We start from the raw sequence: 22814 nt of genomic DNA, 5'->3' as shown, positions 1-22814 counted from the left end.
TCCACATCACAGCCCAACTGTGTTGATGAGAGTTCGCAAAGGTGGGAATGGCCATGATATCACACGAGTAGGCAAATTAAAATGATGAGCTGACACTGAACCTGAAAAAACAAAATCTTCCTCTTCATGTCTGCCAGATATAAACAAACATTTCACTTATACACAGACATACTGCAGGCAGGCAGTAGCTGTTAGTATAACTACTGTCATACATAAAACATCAACTAGGATGAACACTGAGACATTTAAATTGCATATGTACCAACTGCAGTTAAGAAAAGAATTTTTAAAACAAATTAATGAAAAAAATTTTAATTTTTTTTTTAAACCATTAGTTTTCAGACAAGTTGTGTAATTTACAGCAGACAATACTGAAGAGCAGAAGCTATTTATGAAAACGCAAAATTTTTGCTTCAGGTCTTTAATAATAAGATATATATATTTACTTTTCTATGTACATACATAACATGCATGTATATCACCATAAAAGAGCTTACAGTTCTTTGTGCTTCTCCTCTGCCAAAATTTGGTCGTTTGGCTTCAGCCCATACCTTGAAAAAAACCACAAAACACAAAGCCATTACTCCTTTGAGAACATAGCCATAAAATGTAGTTTTATAGTTTCAAACTGGCAAATTATTAAACTATGTAATATTTGTTGATTCAGGTATTGCAAAGACAGCAAAATTCTATAAAAAATGTATTATGTGTTTATTAAAGTAAACTTAACATCACACAAAACTTTTGCTTTATATCACGGCTTCAATTATATCAGATACTTTGCCTTTCTATATATCCAAAATTATTGCACTTCATACCATAAACTGTACATTGATCTTATAATTTGGATCTGACAGAACATGACAGTGAGGAATACAGACGATGTGAACACTAGAACTGGCTGTAGTGTTTCCCCCTGTACCAAATAAAACTATTATAATCAATACCAAAAACATTCCATAGAAAAAATATACTTTAACAACAGGCTACTTAAGAAAGTTTCTGCAGTCCATACAGGCAACCTCTGATGAAAGTGAGAGCTTGAGAGAAAGAAACTGTCTCTGCTAGCTTAACCTCATAGGCAATTTAACAGAATAGGCTGCCTACACTGTCTGAATAGGAGGGGAAAAGGAACCCAGTCTCCCTCAGGACAGGCTACTACTAGTCATGCTGCAGGCTGCACTGTCACTCACTTTGGAAAACCTTTAAGAAGTGACCTCACTTTTGTCCTGCCTCAGAGCAAAATCTTTTGCCATCTCAAAATACTCCACAAAACTAACTGCTATAGTTTTCTGTGGGATTTGGCTTTTTGGGTTTGGGGTTTTTTTGGTTGATTGGTTTGTAAGACAGTCATACATAATGTAAGCAGCTAAAAGTCGTGTCCATTTGATAATTCTGCAAACAGTTAACTGCTCACACTGCAGAAGGCAGAAGGTTCCCACTGTCCCTTTGCCCTCTTTTTGTTCCTTGCTCCAGTCAACTGTAAAACCATAAATTACTCCTGAGGAAAGATTCTGGTCACCAACCAACTACAATCAAGCTATGTTGCAAATTGATTTTTGTTTTAAATAAACAGATAAAATATATGTTCTCTATTCCTTATAACATTTTCTGATGATACTTTCTGAAATTTATTTTTTCAGCATCCTTTTAAAATGCAAGCATCAACCCCGGACGCATTCTCAAGCTCACTCATGTTGCATTCAAACATAGAAGACACCGACTGACTGACTCATTTTTCTGGTTTACATATGCAGAAACTGCCTTAGGTTATTTGCCATAGTATCATGCTGACTTGCATCCATTTATCCACTTTGCTGCTAAATCCTTCATGTAGTCACTTCTAATCAGGATACAGTGGGGTCCATCCACATTCTCCTTCTAAATGCAGGGTTTGCATTTGACTCTTACAGCAAGCAGACTATACTGTTAACACATTGTTCAGTAACAGATTCAGGTCACTTGGTTTAATTGCCAAGTCTTCTTTATAGTTTACCATCCTATCAGTCTAAGCCACAAATTTCAACTGTTGTGATCTTACATTTACTTCCAAATCAATGTTTTCTGTAGTGAACAGTATCAGGCTCTTTTTCTTTAATGAAAAAAGGTCTAGCCCAATTCCAATCTCTTCGTAATGCTGTACACCTCCCTGATATCTCCATTTGTCATGTCTTAAGAAGCATTTTATTGATAGCAAATACTTATATATCAGAGAAAAAGCAAAGAGCTACCAGGAAATTCTAAAAGGAACATCTTTCAGAAGTCCAAGGACACTAACTTCTCTTATGCAACTTGCAATCTTACTTAAAATTAAATCAGGTCATTTGTTAAAAGGATCTGCCTGTCATAGACAGATATACCCTTGGCTAATATGCAATCCTTTTTGTAAATGAAGATCATTTTACCCATTAAAAAGTACAGCCGCATAGAGTCACAACCATTCTTCACTAAAAACAAGACTGCATGCTTTTCCTCTGACCAGAAATCAGACTACTTCCGCTAGAACTGAATACAATTTTATCTGCTTAGGATATAGAAATAATATCTACACCTGAGCTACTTAAAATCTTCCAGATTCCTTGTTCCTTCACTTTTTTTTTTAAACAACAATTTAACCCCCACAATTATTTAGAGGAAAAAAACCAAATACAACCCTTTACTACTTACTCACACTAGTAAGTCAGCTACAACAGAAACCGTGTAATGTCGGGAATGCTGTTTAACAGAAGTCTGATTTTCACCTCAAGTATGTTACTGACATACCACAGAGGGGTGCAGGAGGGACACAGTTGCTACCCCTGAGGTCTGCAGAATGGTTCCTTTGGTGAACCTTAGCTTAACTAATCTTTTTCACCACCACCCCCTTCTTTCACCATGAAAATGGCATTTTTCAAATATTCTTCCTTGACCTCTGAAGGTATTGCTTTGACAGCAACTTGTCAAAGAAAATTTCCCACAAAGGGACAGGCTTGTAGACTTCAAACTTTTATTAGTACTTCATGCATTAAGATAGAATGCATATTATATTTCACACACAGCTGCTGAAGTATTTAATAAATTTAAATGTCCAACTAGCACAGTGAACAGCTTACATAGTATTTCCCAACACGTGTAGGCAAGATTGATAAGCACTAATTGGCGCTTCCTAACTGATGAAAGTTAGATTTGGGAGAATTTCTCTAAAAAACATTTTAGGAGACAAGGATACTAAATGCAAAATTGAAGCTAAAGATATGCAGTTGAAAAATTTAAAATAAGGACATTTAAAACCATCTAAGCAACTAGAACAACATACTATATATGTATTATACATTTACATGCCTGGTATTAAACTAGTAAGTAGAAGAGAAGCAAATATGCTGTGGAAGTGGGCAAAGGAACTGAAGGGACCACAACTTCACTTTTTCTATTTTCTGCCCTGTGAAATTCAAAGTTCAACACATCCTAGAATGTTACATAATGATTATTCTTTTTAACTATCCAGTACCAAACTGTGATACAGTTTCAAAACGTTAATAGTCTCTTCATTACTGCTCAAGATCCTATTTCAAAAAAGGGACGCAAGAATAAAAACATGCAAGGGTCTACAGCAAGACTGTAGGTAAGTGTCAAAACAAACTGTAGTACATTTCAAAAATGATACATTTAAGCACTTTGATATGTCCTTCACAGACATTTAATCTACTGGAAGAGTAGCCAATGTTGCAGCCACCCCCTTCAAAATGGCAGCTGCACACAACCATGAAGATGGACAGAAGTGCCCCAACTGCAGCAATTATCACACTGCACAGCTGCATATTTCCACCAAACTGGTGCAGCTGCCTGCCCAGATACACACACCCCAGCCTCTGAGCATCACAGCTGACGGCTTCTGACAGTCCAATAGGCTGACTGTACCTTGAGTAAAACTTTCACTTTTGGAAGACAGCAGCTTTCTCCCCAAACTCAGTTCCTCATGGAATTTCTTAAGCCACATCATCTTGGTCTAACCTCTAGATGTCATTGCATCATAGTCACTCCAACATACCCTCTTCTGATCAAAGCTCAAGTCACCTAGCTACAGACAGGAGCTACCAGAGATCATTATTCTATCTTCCATCCTCTAACTGGAGTTTAAATGATAAGTTTCACAGTGCTTTACATTACTCTTCTCAGCGTCGAGATAATTTTTTTAAACAGTATTCTTTCCAACCTGGTTAAAAAAAGGCATGTTTAGGCATTTAACTTACCAGGACAAATGAGCAAGCTAATCCCCCTATGTTTCATCAAGAAACAAAGGCCCAACTCCAATTCACACTCCAGAAAAGCATCTCTCTGTCTTATGACTACAATGTGGCATAGTGATACAGGATGTCTAAATTAGCCCGCTGAGCAAGGTGATTTGAATGCCTCCCATTAATCCCTAACTCCGTAACTTCAGAACATTAACAATCTAGGGATATATTTCAATGAGAAAAATCTTGGAAATAATTGAATTTTAATTATCAAGGATGTTTTCAACTTCCCAAGACAAAGCTATCCTGAACCTTTCAATCTTTTTTCCTCATTTGTTTACTGTAACCAATAACTCTACCAGAATTCAGATCTGAACTTCATGTTATTTTCTTCCTTCCTAATTATTCTGTTTACAGAACCAAATTTTATATACATGCAGATACATACATAATATCAAACTTAGCCCCCTAAAGCATTAATTATAAATTCACAACTACATTAATCTTAAATATTTTCCCTTTCCACAAGCCTGAAAATTAAGTAGCACAGACCCAGACTAAAAGATTATTGCAGGCATTCTGAGGATAGATATTATACAGAGCCAGAATGGTGTTAAGGAAATTTGGCTGTACATACAGCTAAATATACTCTATCAAAAAAATGCCAAGGCCACTTGGAAGACTTTTACTGTGTGTAACAGCTAGAGGTACAACTCTGACCAACATGTTCTATTTGGCTATAGTGCTACAAAAAAAAAAAAAAAAAACCAAAAAACCAAACAAAAAACCACCCCAATGATGGCAGCATACTCTTCTCCTCTTGCATGTATATGACTTCCCTAGCATTCACCTACAAGTTTATCATCTCAATTTCGGTTTTTGCAGAAATGTAACATTTTTATTAAAATGTCTGCTTTTCATTTTTTAAGCATACTAGAACCTGTAAGTTCAGCTCTGACTTGTGCAATGCATTTTAAAGATCCTTCTGAAATGGTAATCCTACAACTCAACGCTTTTTTATTTCCCAGCTCCTAATAAGAGAGAGTATGAAAATTAATGTGCTTGGACTGTAGTCAGCATTTTTACAATAATGCTTTTAATGTAAAAAACAGCCATAAGGCACAGTTCCCTTCAGGCAGCATCCGATTTTACAAAGCCTTAACCAAATTAAAAAGAAAACACAGCCTACGCTAAATATGTACTGGTGAAAAACTCCAAATGAATATCAAGTTCAGATCTGCTCTACGAACCAGAGTTTCCTGTAAAGCTGGTAAAACTCACCTGTCCTGAGGCCCAAAATAAAAACTGATGATGAGCAAACAGGTTTAAAAAATGGCAATACATCTTCATAGCTTCAAAATTAATTCACCTTTCAAAATTTCTGACTTGAATCCAGCAACCTAAGCAAAAACTTATATAGAAACAATAGCTAAAAATTGCACAGATATCAAACTAAAAATCAGCACAGACATATACACTGCTGCTTGGGCCAGAAGAGCCAAGACAAAATCTCCATCACACAGGCTACCCAGAAACAAAGAGGTACAAAAAACTGTGTACATATCAGGGTAATATTTTCATCAATCTTTTCAAGAATACTTGTGAAGGAACAAGATGCTAGAGATAAAAGAATTTTTTTTCATTAACCATCAGTGTAAGTAGTCAGCATAAAAAAAGATTAAAACTATTTCAGTAATACAAAGTTGCAACAGTAAAGCACCCTAGGAAGCTCTAAACATATACCTGTGCAGACATTCCTCTGCCTTTTTTGATGTACAAATAAATAGGAACTTTTTGCCACAGTACGTGGCTCTGACCAACCTTGCTCCCTTTTAAATGCACTGGGGCTTTGCTATTCCATAAGCTTATTGTACTTGACATGCTTTGCTGCAGTTACTGTTTTAAGTATTTCCCAGATTGATTAAAAATGGAATGTATAAAAGGGTAGATTTCCAAGATGTTCTGTGAACTTTGCATAAAAGTCATCAAAAAAAGGAACAGAGTTCAATTTCTCTGTCAGAGACCTAAAGCATGTTGGTTGTATTAACTGGAAAAGACAAGTAGAATTTATGCTATACTAGGCTATGCTTCATCAATAAAAGAAAAGACCTTTTAAGATAGAGCTCTGCAGAAGCATTTCTTCATAAATTTTCAACAAAGCCATTAAGAAACCTTAAGGACTTCAGTATAGTCATCTTGTATTTCAGGTTAATCTAAAGAAGTTTCCATAAGAATGATTCAGCAATCATGTTGCTTCAACTTTCAAGTTATGTTAAGGCTACTTTCGCTGTTCTAAAAAAAGAAATGCAGTCCTTTTTCTGTTGGTTTTTCTTAATTATTAATCTTGTAAAAACTAGGACAATCAGCCTATGGGTCATCGGTGCTCACACATCCTTTTTCAGACTGTATTGACTGCTTTCTACCAAATGCAGTTAACACATCCCACAAGATCTTTCAGGTCAGAAACACAGCAATGTGTGAACCTGCTACAACAGTGCATCCTCATGAGCATTTACAGACCAATGCACACAGCAAGCCCAACAGAAGCTCCCAAAATATTTCTAACACATCAGATTTATGGGGGATGGGTATAGAAGATCAGCCTGTTTCTCAACTTCCATCTGCAATTTATCAGACAGAATGAGTAATGCTGCCATAACTGCTAACTCCATTTCTTCTGACGTGATCTATACAGAGATCAAAAGGCAATAAGTGAACTGCTTTTCCTAAAGTAGTAAACTACTACTTAAAGCAAGGCAGTATTTCTGCATTTTGACAAGGCTACAGTTGCTTAGAAATTTCAGTTAAGTCTAATAACGTAGCCTTACTCTTCTGATTAGCCTAGTAATTTTTTTTCATGTACACAAATACCGAGTGTAAGTACCATGACTTGTATTTGTTTTGATCATTACTTCAAGCTTGCTAAGCCAGATTCTAGGGGCTGTGCATTTTCCAAATCAAGATGAAAACAAAAAACCACAACCCAGACCACACCTTATGTATAAATTCAGCAGCCAAATTCATCATGGACCAGATGCAACCAGCTAAACCAAAATTAAAGTTTTGTGTAACTGACACATACATACACCCTAGTCCAAATATTTGTTTTAAGACATCTTTTTTCCTCCATTAAAAAAAAAAACAAATTAAAGGGCTTTGATTCATATCCTGAAAGTCTCAGTCTCTTGCCTGACTTGCACTGTTTTTATTCCGCCAGTTTAATACATCTGCTTTTTCATTTTTTCCGTAAATTCCTCTGTTGCTTTGCTATAGTCTCCCAGCTTCATCATCTGAAAGGCACCACACTCCCCATTCCCTCAAAATTTCTCTCCCCTTTAGCCTCTCTCCTATTCCATAACAGGGCAGCTGGCCCTCCCTACCTTTTCACATTCTTTCTTGGCCTCAAATTGACAGCAAAACAGGGACCCCTTCTACATTAATTTCTGGGTTTAATGACAGCTGATTATCATTCATTGTTACTCTAGGATGACCTTGTACAGGTTAGACAATGTTAGAAAAAATCCTTACTGAATAGATACTGCTTTGTTGCCAAATACAAAATGCAAGTCCAGAATCTCTTCCTTGAAAAACTGAAAGATTAAAGAGGGATTGTATGATAACAATACAATCCCAAAGCCTGCTTCCAGAAAAATCTAAGTTTTGCAATAGTCCACTTATACCAACAAAAGAGGAAATGGCCTAAAAGACTTTTCAGACATTCCTTTAGGAGAGTATTAGGGCTGTGAGAGAATGCACATCTCTGACTTCAACATGGATCAGCGCTAGACCCAACACTATGCCACACGTTTATGAGTGATCTAGAGTTAAGTACAGTAGCTACTGATGAAATCCATAGAAGACAGCAGACTGGCAAGGGTATGTAGCAACAATAGAACATTCTAGCAGACAGTAAGATGAACCCGTTCAAACACAGTAACTTCAAAATACAGACAGATGCAGAGCCAAGTAGGTAAATAAAAAGAATAAAAATACGGGTAGGGGGGTAAAGGCATCCCACAGAGTAGTAACTTGGAGAGGGGGGAAAACAGGTGTCATAATCTGCAACTAACTCAACCCGAGCTTCCAACTTATGTCAAACATCGAAGACATCAATGAACTACTTTAATATAGAAATAAGAAAGAGCAAACAAACAAAACAAAAATGAGCAAAAAAAGCCAACAATGAGCAGTCAGCCTCACTAATTATTTTGTCCCCTTCCATTTTTAAACAGAAAAACATGTGGCTAAAACATTTAGCTTGGGAAGAAGAAATGTAGGTAGGAGTAAAGCACACACTAGTGGTAATGGGAAAGAGACATGAAAAAATAGTAATAGAAGGTTAAGATACTTCTGTCTGAAGACTGTTGAAAATAAATTACTTCATAGTTATCAATGACAAAGAATCAAGTCCAGCTAGTGAAAGAGCATGTAGCATTGTCCTGGCAGAAAATTACACTGCTTAACAAAACAAAAAACTTTTCCTTAAGCAAATGCTGAGTGCAACTCAAACCACAGATCTTGGCCATTTCATTTATAAAAAAATTCCAGACTTTAAACACTGCTACTGGAATAGAAATGTCAGGGCTGAGAGAATGAAGGACCATCTTGGAGAACCCATGGAGGAATTTCTGGTGTTTTCATTTTTACCCAGTTATTAGTACCCAGTTCTTGTGTACTGGTATGACTGGAGTCTTATTTGGCTGCATCACATCCCATACAAACCTCTGTTTTTCAGAAAAAAAACTTGGAATTTCTGGGTGAAAGGGATCCCAAAAATATTAGCAGAAGATTTTTTTACCACAATACTTATTATGAAAATGAAAGATGGATTTAAATTTCAACACAGAATTAACTTAAAATTACACTCCTGAAACCTAAAAGAAAAAAGAAATAGTTATTGATGTCATAAATTAGAAGCATTTTGTTTCCCCAGTTTCTTGCATGGATATGGTCGCTAATTTAAATATAAACATTACTAGGTATAGTTTTTCTGGTGTTTCCTCTTTGGGATTTTTTTCCCCCTCCTAGATCAACATTTTCCTAAATAGTTGTTTCTAAATTATTCAGTGTAATAAGATAAGACTCCCCACTGATAATATGGTTGGAAATCAGGACTTTAATCAGCTATTAATATTGTAAGACAGATTTAAAGGGCTTTTGAAATTGAAGTCAAAACAATAATAGGTTTAAATGATTAAAAGGGATTAAGAAAACCAGGAAAGTTCAAAGCCTGTTAATCACCAGACTGCAGAAAACTATGATCATTTAATAGGGTCAGCCCTATCACTCTCGACTTAAGCATATAGTGGTGGCCTTGTCAAAACAGTTTTCTTAACTATAAACTAGCGAGCTAAAAATTTAAGACATCTAAACACTTCCAGTATACAGCTAAAGAAAAATGTTTTTTCAGTAATAATTTTTGAAATATCTGACAGCAAGCACCTTTTAAAAAGCTGTACACACTCTGTAAAATTTTTTGGAAATTGGTACTCTGAATTCTATACTCATTACACTGGTAGAAAGATACTTGGTTGACCTTTAGTAACTTCATCAAGGAATAAAATATTAATTCAATTTGTGCAGAACTACATGCAGTTCTGTTTATAGACTAAACTCTTTAACATATTCTTTTAATATTATTTCTTTGAGCCTTCAATATTTAAATCATTTCTTTAGTCATACCAGTCATTTTGCATTGTTTCTGAAATCATAACCTAACCTTTACACACCGATTTTCTTCAACCAGAAATAAACATTGGTTTGTAGATGAATTCATTTTGATTATAAACACAAACCAGCTTTCACAAACTTGCTTTAAAGTTTCACTTGCATAAAAACTTACCAAAAAAAGCCAACAAAAGTAACATGTACATAATCCGAACAGTAATAAACTGGAAGGGTTCCTGTTCTCTTCCTAGTTATCCACAATTACTTGCTATTGTCACTTTAAAATTTATTGTTAGACCAACTTGTAACAGTCCTACAACAGATCCTGTCAGCATTAGTACTGAAATTCCCCAAATACCTCGCTGCTGCATAAGAAGCTCTGCTTTGAGAAGGAAATTGTAACAAAATGTCATTCAGCAAAGGCAGAGTAGTGTGGTTGTGGACATGACCCTGAGATTCTCCTGCCTAGATTTACAGATTATTTTCACAATTTCTTCTAAATAAAGACTCTCTGTGTGCCATACATGAATAGCACTGCCAGCAATGCAACTGAGCTTGAAAACGAATCCCTCATCTCCTTCTTCTAAGGAGAAGGCAGACTTGTAAAGCAGTGTGCTTTACGTATCAGGATGAAGTTCAATAGGCTCTGCTTCTACAATAAAATACAGGTTAATACTTTGGACAAACTAACAAAGGCAGTAACATTACACTGTTGCAAACATAAAACAACAGTGTTAGGCTCCATCAACATGCAATACATTTCATAACACAATTACAACTTTGTCCCCATACTAGATCTGTTTATCTCTATCTCTAAAAGAAAAAATGAAAACCGAATTTCTAAAATAGTTGTATTTTAGTATCTCTAGTACAAAGAAAGAAATACCACATCAATAAAAATCAATTAAGACACAGCAAAAGACAATTATTCTCCAGTGAAGAGCTCATAAATCACAAAGTCATCCCAGAATATTACTTTCAAGCAATAAAATCCTCCAAAAGGAGGATACTGGATTGAATCTTGATTGATGTTAAATACTTTATTGTCTTAAAAATGCTAAGAATTGACCTTTTCATCATTCACAGGCACACAGAGAAAAAGACTGGTGAACCATATTTAATGGAAAATGCATTGCTCCATTTAGAAACCATAAGGAAACTAACAGTGAGTCTTACATACCAGTTAAAACTTTTTCTTATTTATGTAAAAAATATAGTTTAAGATATATTCTATTTTCCTGTTATACAACTTTATGGATGTCTTTCTGTTTGTGACAGGCTAGGCAGAAGTATCAAGTCCATACTATTATTGCAATCTAAATGAGTCCTCATGCTGCCTAAAAGCTTGATCTCTTCCATCATCTGTCTCTGCACCTGAGCACTTGTTACAGGACAGTTCAGCTTACAGAAACTTAAATAGAGAATTGTCAGGGAGTTCGTGTTCCTTAATTTGCCTTCTCTAAAAATGATTTTTAACACTGACTAGAGCAAACAGCAAGCTACAGACAAGTTTTGCAGTTACTGTGAAATTCCAGCCGTGCTGAAAGGACTTATCCAAGCCACTAAAGGCATTAGCTTTATTGGAAAAAAGTAGCATATGGAAAATGGCAGAGAAGGCTTCTTCACTGCACTGAAAATTTTAATTTCATCCTAAAAAATGAAGGAGCAATACCAAGACGGAGATTCAGTGAGGAGCTCTTGAGAGATAAACTCCTTGCTCTGCCGCCACTAGAGGATCAGACATACTGAGAACAGCAATTGCTGCTTCTGGGAAGAACTGTTCCTCCCTTTTGCCTCAAGCCATAGCCACTGTTTTATATCTTAACCCTTCACTCACAGTCGTAGCTGCAACATCAGGCCCAGACATCCAAGGATCTGGCAGAGGAAAAAGGGACTGAAGTATTTGGACAGTTCCTGCTATTTACGGCCCAGAAGAGCTTCCCACTTTGGCTGAACAACAGTTTTGTCCCAGAGCTGTTTGTAGAAAAAGGTATTGCGAGCATTTCTAATTTTGTGAGTCCACCGAAACTGGGAATTCAATATCCTCCTATGTTGTAAAGTTGCCAGGCTTCTTTCATTAACTTTTTACCTCAATTTACACATAACACTTGAAGTGTCCTACTTTTGAAAACAAGTCAGCTACATCTCAGATGTTATTGGCTAAAGCAGGAATTTGTAGTTGGTGCTTTCAAAACAATAAAAAGCTAGCAATTACTAAAGCAACTTACTTATCTGAATTAATTTGGTATTTAAGTGATGGAATCTGTTCATACAACTCTACAGTTTGCCTTAGCTCATATATGCTAGCCATGACCCTAGCACAAAAGCTGATAAAGAAAGAAGTCAGGGATTTTGCACAGGCTAACTTTTGCAAAGGTCGCAACATTAGCTTTTTTTTTTTTTCCCCTTAAGTAAAGAAGATAGCTAATTCCCAGCCCACAATCCTCTGAAATGTGATTTCCAATAACTCCGAGCTTGTGGAATTGCAATCTAGATTAAAAATACTACAAACATTGAAACTGAAATCATATCTAATCAAGATACACATCCAAATGCTTTACCTAATGTAGACCAACAGTTGTGTTCTGTTTAGTACTTTAGTTGTTGTTTAGTACTGCTATACGTAACATCACAAGCACAATTCAAAACCAAAATAGCTTCAATGAAATACACTGGAACACACTCTTGCAAAAATGAAGTTATAGCAATCAGATCTGGGGGAAGGTATTCGATCTCTTTTGCACACAGCAACTCTACAAAAAAAGTTCCCAGCAGACACATGAGATTCTGGAACACTTTGCCTCTTCTACTGGAAGATCCGGGAAATACAAATATTAGAAATTAAAAGATTTACATTGTAACTACAGTTCTTGTCTTGAAACAGAACAGATAAAGTATGCTACCTTGAAGCCATGTAAAACACTGGGATTAAAACATCTGCATCACCATGTACCATTTTTATCTTTCTATTGACTTAATATCCATAGTTGCGACTGTGTGCCACCTTTACTTGGAGGGGTCAGGCACTGAATTTGGTCATAGTTTCACTTCTCATGAAGGCAAGATGACTGTACACTTCCTGACTAGAGCGACAGCATAATTTTACAGTGATCTTTTTTGTCCATCTTCCTACCAGCAGGAAGCTCCTGTTGCCCAAAAACAATAAAATCCAGCCTCAACACTAAAGAAATAAATAGCCTCAACAATAAGATTGAAAAAACAACCATGGTAATATTTGTATTTCTATAACTTCTTGCTACTGTTCCCTTGTTACAGCTTGTCATATTAGGCAGTCGTGTGCTCCCCTTTATGCTTTGTCATGTGCATCTCAGATTCTTGCACTGAAACTTAGTCACTTTTGCTGTCACTTCACGACAAGGGAAAAAATGCAAGAAAAAAAAAATCACTGGAGCAAGCTGGAAAAATAATCACCCAAAATTGTTTAGCCATAGTTCTCTAGTCTTCATGTGATAATAAGACAGACATAAACCCACAGGTTTAAAGTAGAACTAAAAAATGAAGATAATTTGTATGTTAAAAATAATTCACACAGCTTGCAAAGACACAGAGCTTTTCTGAGTGCAATTTTTGAGTTGTCCTAAAAGATATAGCACTGTTTTATAGGATTTGGCACAGGTTCAAAATAAGAATTGAATGGCATAGCAGGACACGCACCACAAACATCTACACCAGTGACTGATGAACTCATAATTGAATCTCATGATAATAACTTAAAAAAAGAGCACACAACACTTTCACTGAAATATTCTATTATCCTATTAAAGAGGGGAATCAAGGGTTTGTGAAATGAAAGATCTTTGTCCCCAGCTCTGCATTTAGTCTGAACTTATTAGGGAAATGCAGGCTTCACGACATCCTGAAATCCACAACAGAGACTTGGTCTCCAGTAACTTGGAGTACTGATGGTTCTGCCCTGATAAAAATAAAATAAAACAGCACTCAAACAGCTGGTTTACCCTTCTCCAGCCCTTGACTAAGGGAAAACAAGAACACCAGTAATTAAGAGGAAGACAGGCTGCCTCCACCCTCTCCCTGTGGCTACAGCAGAGACCACAGGTCCAACACTCCAGAAAGGAACAGGACAAGAAGAGGCAAAGCACAGAGCAGGCCCGGACGTGGTTATGTGATGCAGAGCACAAGCATAGTATCAGCAGCATAAGCACCTCATAACTTAGATTACAGTTAACAGTAACACTGACATGGTATTTGCACATTGTTCAGGAATAGCCTGATGAAATAGCAAGTTACTAAAAAGAAATGTTAAAAAATAGTATTTAATTTCAAAAGGAAGGACAGAATCCCTCTCATCTTGATACACATAACTTGGGAAGACAAGCTATTAAGATTGCAAATTGCCTGACCTGAATGAAGCAAACCAATCAAGTAGTAGTGAGCATTATAATTTACTTAAATATCTAATTTTTTAAAAACTGACATTTTTAGAAAGCTGAAGGTATTCCAGCCACTTCAGAAATGCTATCATTAAAAAGCCGTCTTTTCTAAGAGATGACAAATCAATTTCATCTACAGTAAAAAAAACTGAGAATGTGACAAATAATCGTTGATTTTTGACCGGACTCTTCTATTCTTCAATTCATGAGTGATCAAACTGTTTCACTATATTACTATAGTAACTAAAAAAAAGACTCTAGCCTTTCTTATGCTGTTGGAAATGTTGGTTTGGAGAAGCAGGAGGGGAATGGAAAACAATATTAAAATCGCATCTTATTATCCTGTAACTAAAAAGAATGCCTGCAACCATACCCAGAATTTGAATCACAATTTTTATCTACTGTATCCTAAATAAAAATCAGTCTTGTAATTGTGCAAATCAGGAAACTCTAAGATGAAAAGTTTTTCAGTACAAACAGCAAGTACCACTTTCAAAGAGAAATCTTTACCATCTAGTTTTGGATTGACTCCAGTTCTCTAGTGAGAAACGCAGCTTTTTCCAAAAACATCTTCAGCAAGGGTCTTTTCATTTAATATTATTGCCTACTTAAAAACCAGAGACACTTAATTCATAGAGATCTTTCACTTAAAGTTCCTTGTTTGCATTGAGGAGGCAAATGGAATCCAGTATTTCATCATTTGCCTTGTAATGCAACTCCCAAAGTTTTGTTAAACATATTTTTTCTTGGGAGTGAAGGGAAAATACAGATAAGGTGTGTGTGTCAGTCTGTCATGTGTCTCAAGGTTATTCTAAAGAAAACAATTAATCCAAAAACTAGACATGTTCTGTTGACATGTATTAAATTAGCAAGTTTTCTGAAGAAATGGAAAAATAAAAAAATGATGTTACGATTTGCAGTTTATTACTAGGCAAGCATTTGAGAAAGTGAAAACACACAATAAAGAGAAGAGATAACAAGGAGTGGAATATTTCCTATTCATGAACATCTTACATCCTATTTTACAGGTAAATAAGTAGTTACAAGCTCTTCTATAATCATTGCTCAAGCTCAGTATACCCTGAAAACATCACAGCTCCTCATGCAAAACTCTGTCATTGCATAGGCAGATTTGTCAAATAGCCTTTTCCAAATGGAGCTTAACTAAAATCTTCCACTCATTTAAAATACACATTTAACTAAATGCACTAGGAGAAATTATCAGGCATGTAGAAAGCTCTAATTATGTTGTCAGGAACGCTACCAAATTTATAGGCACATTAGTACTGAGAGGACCTTTTTAAGACAGCCATCATTACCCTAAGTTTTTGCAAGCAAACACTGAAGTTTTTATAATTTACCAGCAGTCAGATGATGCAATTTGGCTCAACAGTTTCAACAATGTTCCATGTTCAGACCCTGAGATAAGCTAAATTGACTTCTACAGATACAACTCAAAAACACAAGGTAATAATGAAACACTCAGCTGTTCAGCTTCTCTGCCAAATGAGCCAATGCAACAGATACTTTTAGTAGCAATCTTTCACAAGGATTATTGAAACAATGGAACATCATACAGCAAGCTATCTTCTAAAAAAAAAAAAAAAGGGTAAATTTTCAGGGACAAGTTTTAAAATTGTTACTATGTACTTTCCATACAGTCAGCACTGTACAGACAGATAACACAATCCCCAACTCAAAGCAATACAAAAACCCATTAACCTGTCCCAGAGGGTTGATGAAGCACACAGAGTCAAAGTAAACACATTAGTGAAACTGAAAAAGCTATAAGTTTGGGGGGTTTTTTCCCCCACTTAAATCTGGCAGCAAAGTCCGAATCTGCAGCTTGTGCCTTCCTTGATCCTGCAGCCTCCTAGTACAGGATCACCACCTGTCTTTCTCAGTCTCCAAGCTCACTCCAGCATGTGCTTTTGGGGAAGGGCTTGTTTTGCATTGAAGCCTTAAGACTGTGTTGAAACCTGAGTTTGGTGAACGAAGAATCACTTCTGATTGTGTAAAAGCTATTTAGACCCTTAGCCACTTTATTAGAGTTAACTGCATACGTGGTGTTTTGATTTTTTTGCTATGGGAAGTTACAAAGGCTTGTGCTATATAGACTGATCTAAATTTAATGCAAGTAAGCAGATGTTTTTCATTTCAACTGCTTCTTAAACCTTTTCCTAATTTATAATCCAAATTCCCACAAGAGTGGAAAAAAGATCAAATATGTACATCTTCTTCACTTCCATCACAGCAAGCACTAAACAGCCTCAAACAAGAAAGTTTAATTTACCAGATGTCAACATTGCTCTATTAGTAAAGTTTGTGCTTAACTAATCCATCAGCCTCCAACAGTACTCTGCAGTGAGAGTAGAGAATGACCAAGCATCTTGGGATCTCCAGTAATGACCCAACCACTTTCAATGCTGCAGACAGGTTGGTAGCACACTGCAGGAGATCCATACCCATACTTATGAAATTACAGATCAAAATTGCAGCATTTCTTCCTTCATTGTGATGATATTCTCTTTTCATACATTAACCATCACCACCACTCCAAAACACAAACACACTTCAAAGACCCCATTCATTCTTCCTCTCCCATTTCTTCAAAACTTTTTTCCAGTGAAGAGTAAAAAGAATATAAACCCATTTCTTTGTTTATGGATAGTTTGTATTTACAACAGTGTCACAGAGAAGTCAAGGAAGAGAACTAAGGAGCAGATGATACAGGGCATGAAAGCTATTAAAAACTACAGATCTTTACTGAGCACCTTCAATGAACTTGTGCAAAGATTGCCATAGACCCTGATTTTAAGGAGAGGAAAAAAAAAAAAACACAAGGAGAAAAAGACTTGGCTGCTTTGACAACCAATAAGTAATCAAATAGCAACTTGTAATCGTGGACAATGATGGTGATCAAATAATCAGGCTGGAGATGACAAATACAATGGAATTCAGCATCCTGACTAGTAAATATACCTCATTTCGTGAGATCGTGGCTCTGATCAAAAGCCCAGAAAATAGAGTGAAATAAAGCAATAAGCATCCTTAATCTTGATGTGAGAAGTAGGACATATATCATAATTTCCCTTATATCTCCACTCCTTTTTAAGAGATATTTACATGCTCATACAGGTGCTGGCAATTACAAATATTTTCCTTGCCTTCCCACTGGCTAATTAGGGAAGATACAAGGTTTCACATATTTAGAAGTTCCAAGACTAGCATAATAATTCTGTCAACATGAATTTGTCAATAATTATTCTCTCCACCTCCTCAGTTCATGCAGTCATAGACCCAACTGTTGGACAACAGCAAGAGAAGATTTGTCCATTCTGTGAACACATGCTTCTCAACCACTGGATGTGCACTTGAGGTGGTAAGTAATGACCAGATCTCTACAGCCTAAAAATTAACTATAGTTAGATAAATGTCAAAACTAAATACTTGCAAAACAGAGTGCTGTAAGGGGAGCAATAAAACAGATGTCATCTCCTAACTTTTAACAGCAGGACATTGGAGTATTTACAGGAGTCAGCAGTACTGAGTTTCTATGGAGTCTTAAAACGTCATTGCCATGTTAATCAGAGTTTCTTTGCCCGCTTTATTACAGTTTAATATACATAGTGTAGATTAAGTTCTTCTTAAATGCCTGTAACAGATTTAATAGGTAAAGGAATCATTCCTGTTAAATGTCACAGGTAGAACCGAGTACATCAAAAGCTTCCATGAATACCTGTTAGCAAAGTTACTTTCACAGATTACCGTAGCTATAGTTAGCAATTCACCCACAAAGCATCAATCCTTTTTCTATTCTTTCCCCTCCCTCCCATAAAATGCTGCTCTTTGAGCAAGTACCTATATCCTAGAAAAATTAAACAAAAATAAATACTGTTAGGTTATGAAGTTAATGCAAATTGAAAGGAGTCCCCCCTCCAAAAAAAAGCATTTCTGATATTTCTTTCATGCAGATACACAGAAAAACCAAGGACATACAATGGATTATATTTACTTCAAGACTGCTCTCCAACTCTGTGAACAGAAACTGAAGTGGTTTTGGGTATCACCAGCTTTCAACAGTGCCATCAACATTGCTAACACTTTTTCAGATTGTCTCCCTGAAGAGAGATAAGAAATGAGACCCAGAAAACATAACTACCTGACAGAGGCCAAAGCTTCTCTGGCTCAGGTAACGCCAGACTGCTGATGTGGTCTGAAAAGCTCAGAAGTTCACTGTGCCCATCTGTTGTGATATAAATTAAGACCACCTCTCCTAGAAATAGTCTAGGAAAGGCTTAAAGCTTTCCAAAACTTGTCGAGAGAGCAAAAGACTTTCAAGCCCAGATTAAACCAAAATCCACCTTGAAAGAAAGGTGACAGGGCTGTGCTAACAACCCAAGCCAAAAATACCCACCCAACCAATACTGCTCATTTGCTCAAACCAGTATTACATGGCGGCAAGCTGTTTCAAACCTGCCAGGGGTAGGACTGCATTATGTATTTATTTTCAGGTTTATTTACAACATGTATTGTAGGCCATTTAACTATTGTTAAGAGGACCACTTGAGGCTTTCTACACAATCTTATGCTGTTTCCATTCACATTTTCTTAATAGAAGTTACAAAAATAATCTGGTTACAGGACTCATTTTAATATTCTCTCATTTCATTGACAACATACGTTGATTAAACTTGCAGCATCAAGTCCTGTATTCTGAACAAAGGTATTTACACTTAAAACTGGTTATACAAGAGAGGAGGATAAACTAACAGAAACAGTGAAAAAGTTAAATGTATAAAATTCTTACGGGTGTTTACCTAAACTCTTTCCTCATTTTACTAAGCTGCCTTCTCAAGTCAGAGGCCAGTTGGCCTGATGGCCCCATTAAAGATGCCCATCCAGTTGAAGAGGCGAGAGACAGACTCCAAAGTTACTTGATCACTGCGAAGATACCAAGAGCTGACACTACGTGGCTAGAGATGGATGCACCTCTCGTTTGACGAGAAAAAACAGAGAGACTAGGCTGGTATGATCAACTTCTCTGTCAAATGCTTCACAGTCCTGAAATATCTATGTTCTTGCACCTCCCTGCAGCATTTGAATAGATAACTTTATTCTAGCAGTTGTTCTACAGCTAGGTTTGCTATTTTATCTCCCTTCACAAGCTGAGGAAGCGTGGGATTTGATTCCCGTTTCAGGAAGTATTGCAAAAGGTAGTTGGACTTAGAGTAGAAACACGCTTGTCTGTTTGTTAAATGGACTACTATGCATACACTCACAAAGAGGGAGCTAGAAATAAAATCAGGTACGTGTGAAGAAGGTAGACAAGCTTCTCAGTTTCCAGGTTATTACCAGAGCTATCACACTATCAGCAGGTCCCCTGTGAAACTGTTGTTGGAGGACTGCTTATTGCTTTAAATAATGCAATACTCCACAAAGGCATTTTGGCAGTAAAGAAATGCTCACAGAGCATATGCTGTTCCAGGAGATAATTCAACTTGTCTGACAGGACTCAAATTTGAGTACGTAAGACTTCTAATTTTTAAATTAAATCAAATTCTGCAGAGCACATCAGGTCCAGTGAAAAGCACAATGCACTCTTGCAGGATTTTACTGCTGCAATACAGATCCCACCACCTCTTTCATGACAGCAATTTATAAGGATTAGTTGGGGGTGTACTGTTGAGTTGGGGGCGGCAGCATTACTTACGTTAAGAGACTGGTTTTCAAGTTATTTCAGTATAAACATAAGGCAGAGGATTACATCAGAATAATTTACTTTTTCAGAAATCAAGTCTATGTCTTGAACGTTCAAAATTCCAGATGTTTTTGAGATTGATACACTCCTACATTCCTGTTTTTTGCCTCCAGCTTATAACACTCAGGCTCTAACCTAAAGACACCTTTAGATAAAACTTGAGTGATAAAATATCTGCTGCAAACGAAATTATAGCTATTATTAAAAGCTTCAGAACAAAAGATTTGTGGCTGACAGTACACATTCACAAATAAAAACTCTGCACCTGTTCTTTATTTGGTGACGTGAAATTTGTTCTTGATCCAGTATTCCCATTAATAACTAAAAGAACAACTAGAGAAAAAAGTTATTAACACTTTAAAAATTAAAAGAATTGTGAGCACTCTGAAAGATGAAATCAACTTACTGATCACTTGCAAACAAGAGAAACAAAGCGGCAACAACAACTGGAAGAAAGTGAGCTCATGCAGAAGGATTTAAAAGAGCAACTATATTTTACACCTCTTGAAAAGACACATCTCTAAGCTGATCAGAGAATGAGTAAGCTTAATGCCAACAGCAATACACAAACAGCAATATGGTTATATGGACAGTAGCATTACAACTAGGCTTAAGCAAGATAACAGACCACATGATAAGAAGCAGTCCTGTTCTTGACTGATAAATTGGAATATTAAAGAAAGAAAAAAGAAGGTACACTTGCACAACTTTTCTTGCTGTGTTACAGAAATGGCTTATTTGCCCCGAAGTCATCACTGAAGAAAGAAAAGAGCGCTATAATAGTACATCAAAAGTAGCACAGAAATATTCACACAAGAGCTGCTTACACCTTACTGACATTGATGATTGCTTCCAATTAAAGGCTAGAAAAGACAGCATGAGGAGACTAGAATAAATAATTGATTTAAACAATAAACACCAAAACACACAAAAACACTGAAGTTTTTCATTGACACCACCACCACAGCTTCATATAGCTAGAACAATCAAATGACGGATACAACGTTGGCTTCTTTCAGCATAAGGCCAGAATCCCACAGAGATCAGCACAAAGTTCGCATTACACAAGCAGCTAGTCCTCCATTTATTTATAGGGGCATCGCTCTGGAAACAAAACTGATATTAAAAAAAAAAAAAAAAAAAATCAAGACTTACTTGTCAAGGAAGTCCTTGTCCACAACTGCACAGATATCAAGCAGAGGATTTCCCATTCCAAACAGGACATTTTCACTGTAAGAGAATCAATTATTTCAAGTTAGCTTAGCGTTAGTTTATTGTTCCTAGTATAATACACTGAAGACTTTTTTTTTTATTAGAGAGAAAAAGTTTTTCTTGAATACAACTAAGGAACAAAAAGATACACTTTTTGCCCAGCACAGTAGTCACATGGAGACCTGGCATATAGACAGAGTCAATTTTGAGTGAAGTACCATCCTACAATAATCATCTTCGATCAATATACAGACTGCAAGCAGTCAGGAATATATAAAGGTATATATTCTGTTAAGCTATCATTCACTCAGATAAAGAATTAGAGCTGCATGCCACATTCTGTAGTTTTAAAGGATTGCATTCAGGTTGTAATACTGGATTTTAGACAGGGGGAGCATCAGACCAGGTTATAAGAATCTCACTGAACAGACTTAGTTGCTGGGTTGACTCTGCTATTGACCAATAATTAACAATTTAAGTCTGTTTTAAGAAACTGAAATTAAGAGACTATGGATTCTGCATTGTCAGACATCTTAAACAGCGTAGTCATCTACTGATAAGAACGTATGTACTTTTTGATCAATTTGAAATTCATTACCATGACTTCTGCCACATAAAAACAAGACATCAGAGATACTATAAACAGCTGAAAGATCTGGCTTTAACTTTTTTTTTTTTAGATTCACTCAGAAACCATGTGTTACATTTTCCTGAATAGCATGTACTTGGGTGATAATGCAGTAATACCAAAGGATTAGACGCGTGGCCTAGTGTCAAGGAGGAGTGAATGCAGCTGTTCTCAAAGGCTGCCTAAAACTACATCCAAACCCATCACATTCCTTGCTAAGCTAACACCTGCTGCCTCCAACTGGCAAGGCAAGCCCTTGCTCTAGCCACCGAAGGCAGCTTCAGCATGACCACCAAATACGCCTTCCTCTTTACTATGTCTCTATGAAGTATTTGCAGAGAAAGCATACTGTGGATGTCTCTCCATCCCCCCAAAAGTACTACTGTAACACTGCAGTTGGATCCAAAGTTTATCTGCAGTTTATCCAAAGCTGCATAACAGTGTCAGCTGAATCTCAAAGTGAGTGAGTTTTCAATTGTTCTGGCCCATTTAGAGCAAGATAAATGTTTTAGAGACTCGACATCTGCCTACTAAATGATAGATTTCATTAATTTCTACTCAGCAGGGTAAGAAAAAAAGGATATAAAACAAGCAGAAAGGGGATGATACGGAACAATCTCATGAACTGCATCCAACAGAGATTGGAAACTCATTCACTTACTTCCTCTCACAACTGCTATGAAAAGCCCTTAGCTGACAAATATTTGTCGGATTTGAAGCTATTTGCCAAAACTACACAGTCAAACTTCTTCCCTTTTACAATGCCACATTAGCCTCCATTAAATGGTAAATTCTTAAGTCCAGAAACAAAGAAGTAGAAAACATGATTAATAACTTTGATATTGAGACATAGCAAACCACGCTTTAAGTATCCTATTTTTTGTTGTAACTTTAAAGACAGGCCTTTACAGCCCATTTCA

The 22814-nt window shown here is 36.4% G+C and overlaps 1 protein-coding gene across 2 annotated transcripts in view; it reads right to left on the bottom strand.

The window, feature by feature from the left end:
- The window catches only part of ADK (adenosine kinase), a 302396-nt gene that overhangs the window by 265128 nt on the left and 14454 nt on the right, over positions 1 to 22814 (bottom strand). For both annotated transcript variants that reach the window (XM_050899225.1, XM_050899226.1), the window contains exons 2-3: positions 21210 to 21284; positions 498 to 551 (exon numbers count right to left, since the gene is read on the bottom strand). In XM_050899225.1, the coding sequence (XP_050755182.1) occupies positions 498 to 551; positions 21210 to 21284 (129 nt within the window). The remainder of the gene's footprint in view (positions 1 to 497; positions 552 to 21209; positions 21285 to 22814) is intronic.

This window comes from Gymnogyps californianus, chromosome 6, assembly GCF_018139145.2.
Source record: "Gymnogyps californianus isolate 813 chromosome 6, ASM1813914v2, whole genome shotgun sequence".
In the NCBI taxonomy this organism is placed as follows: domain Eukaryota; kingdom Metazoa; phylum Chordata; class Aves; order Accipitriformes; family Cathartidae; genus Gymnogyps; species Gymnogyps californianus.
This window is presented reverse-complemented; position numbering and strand designations above follow the sequence as displayed.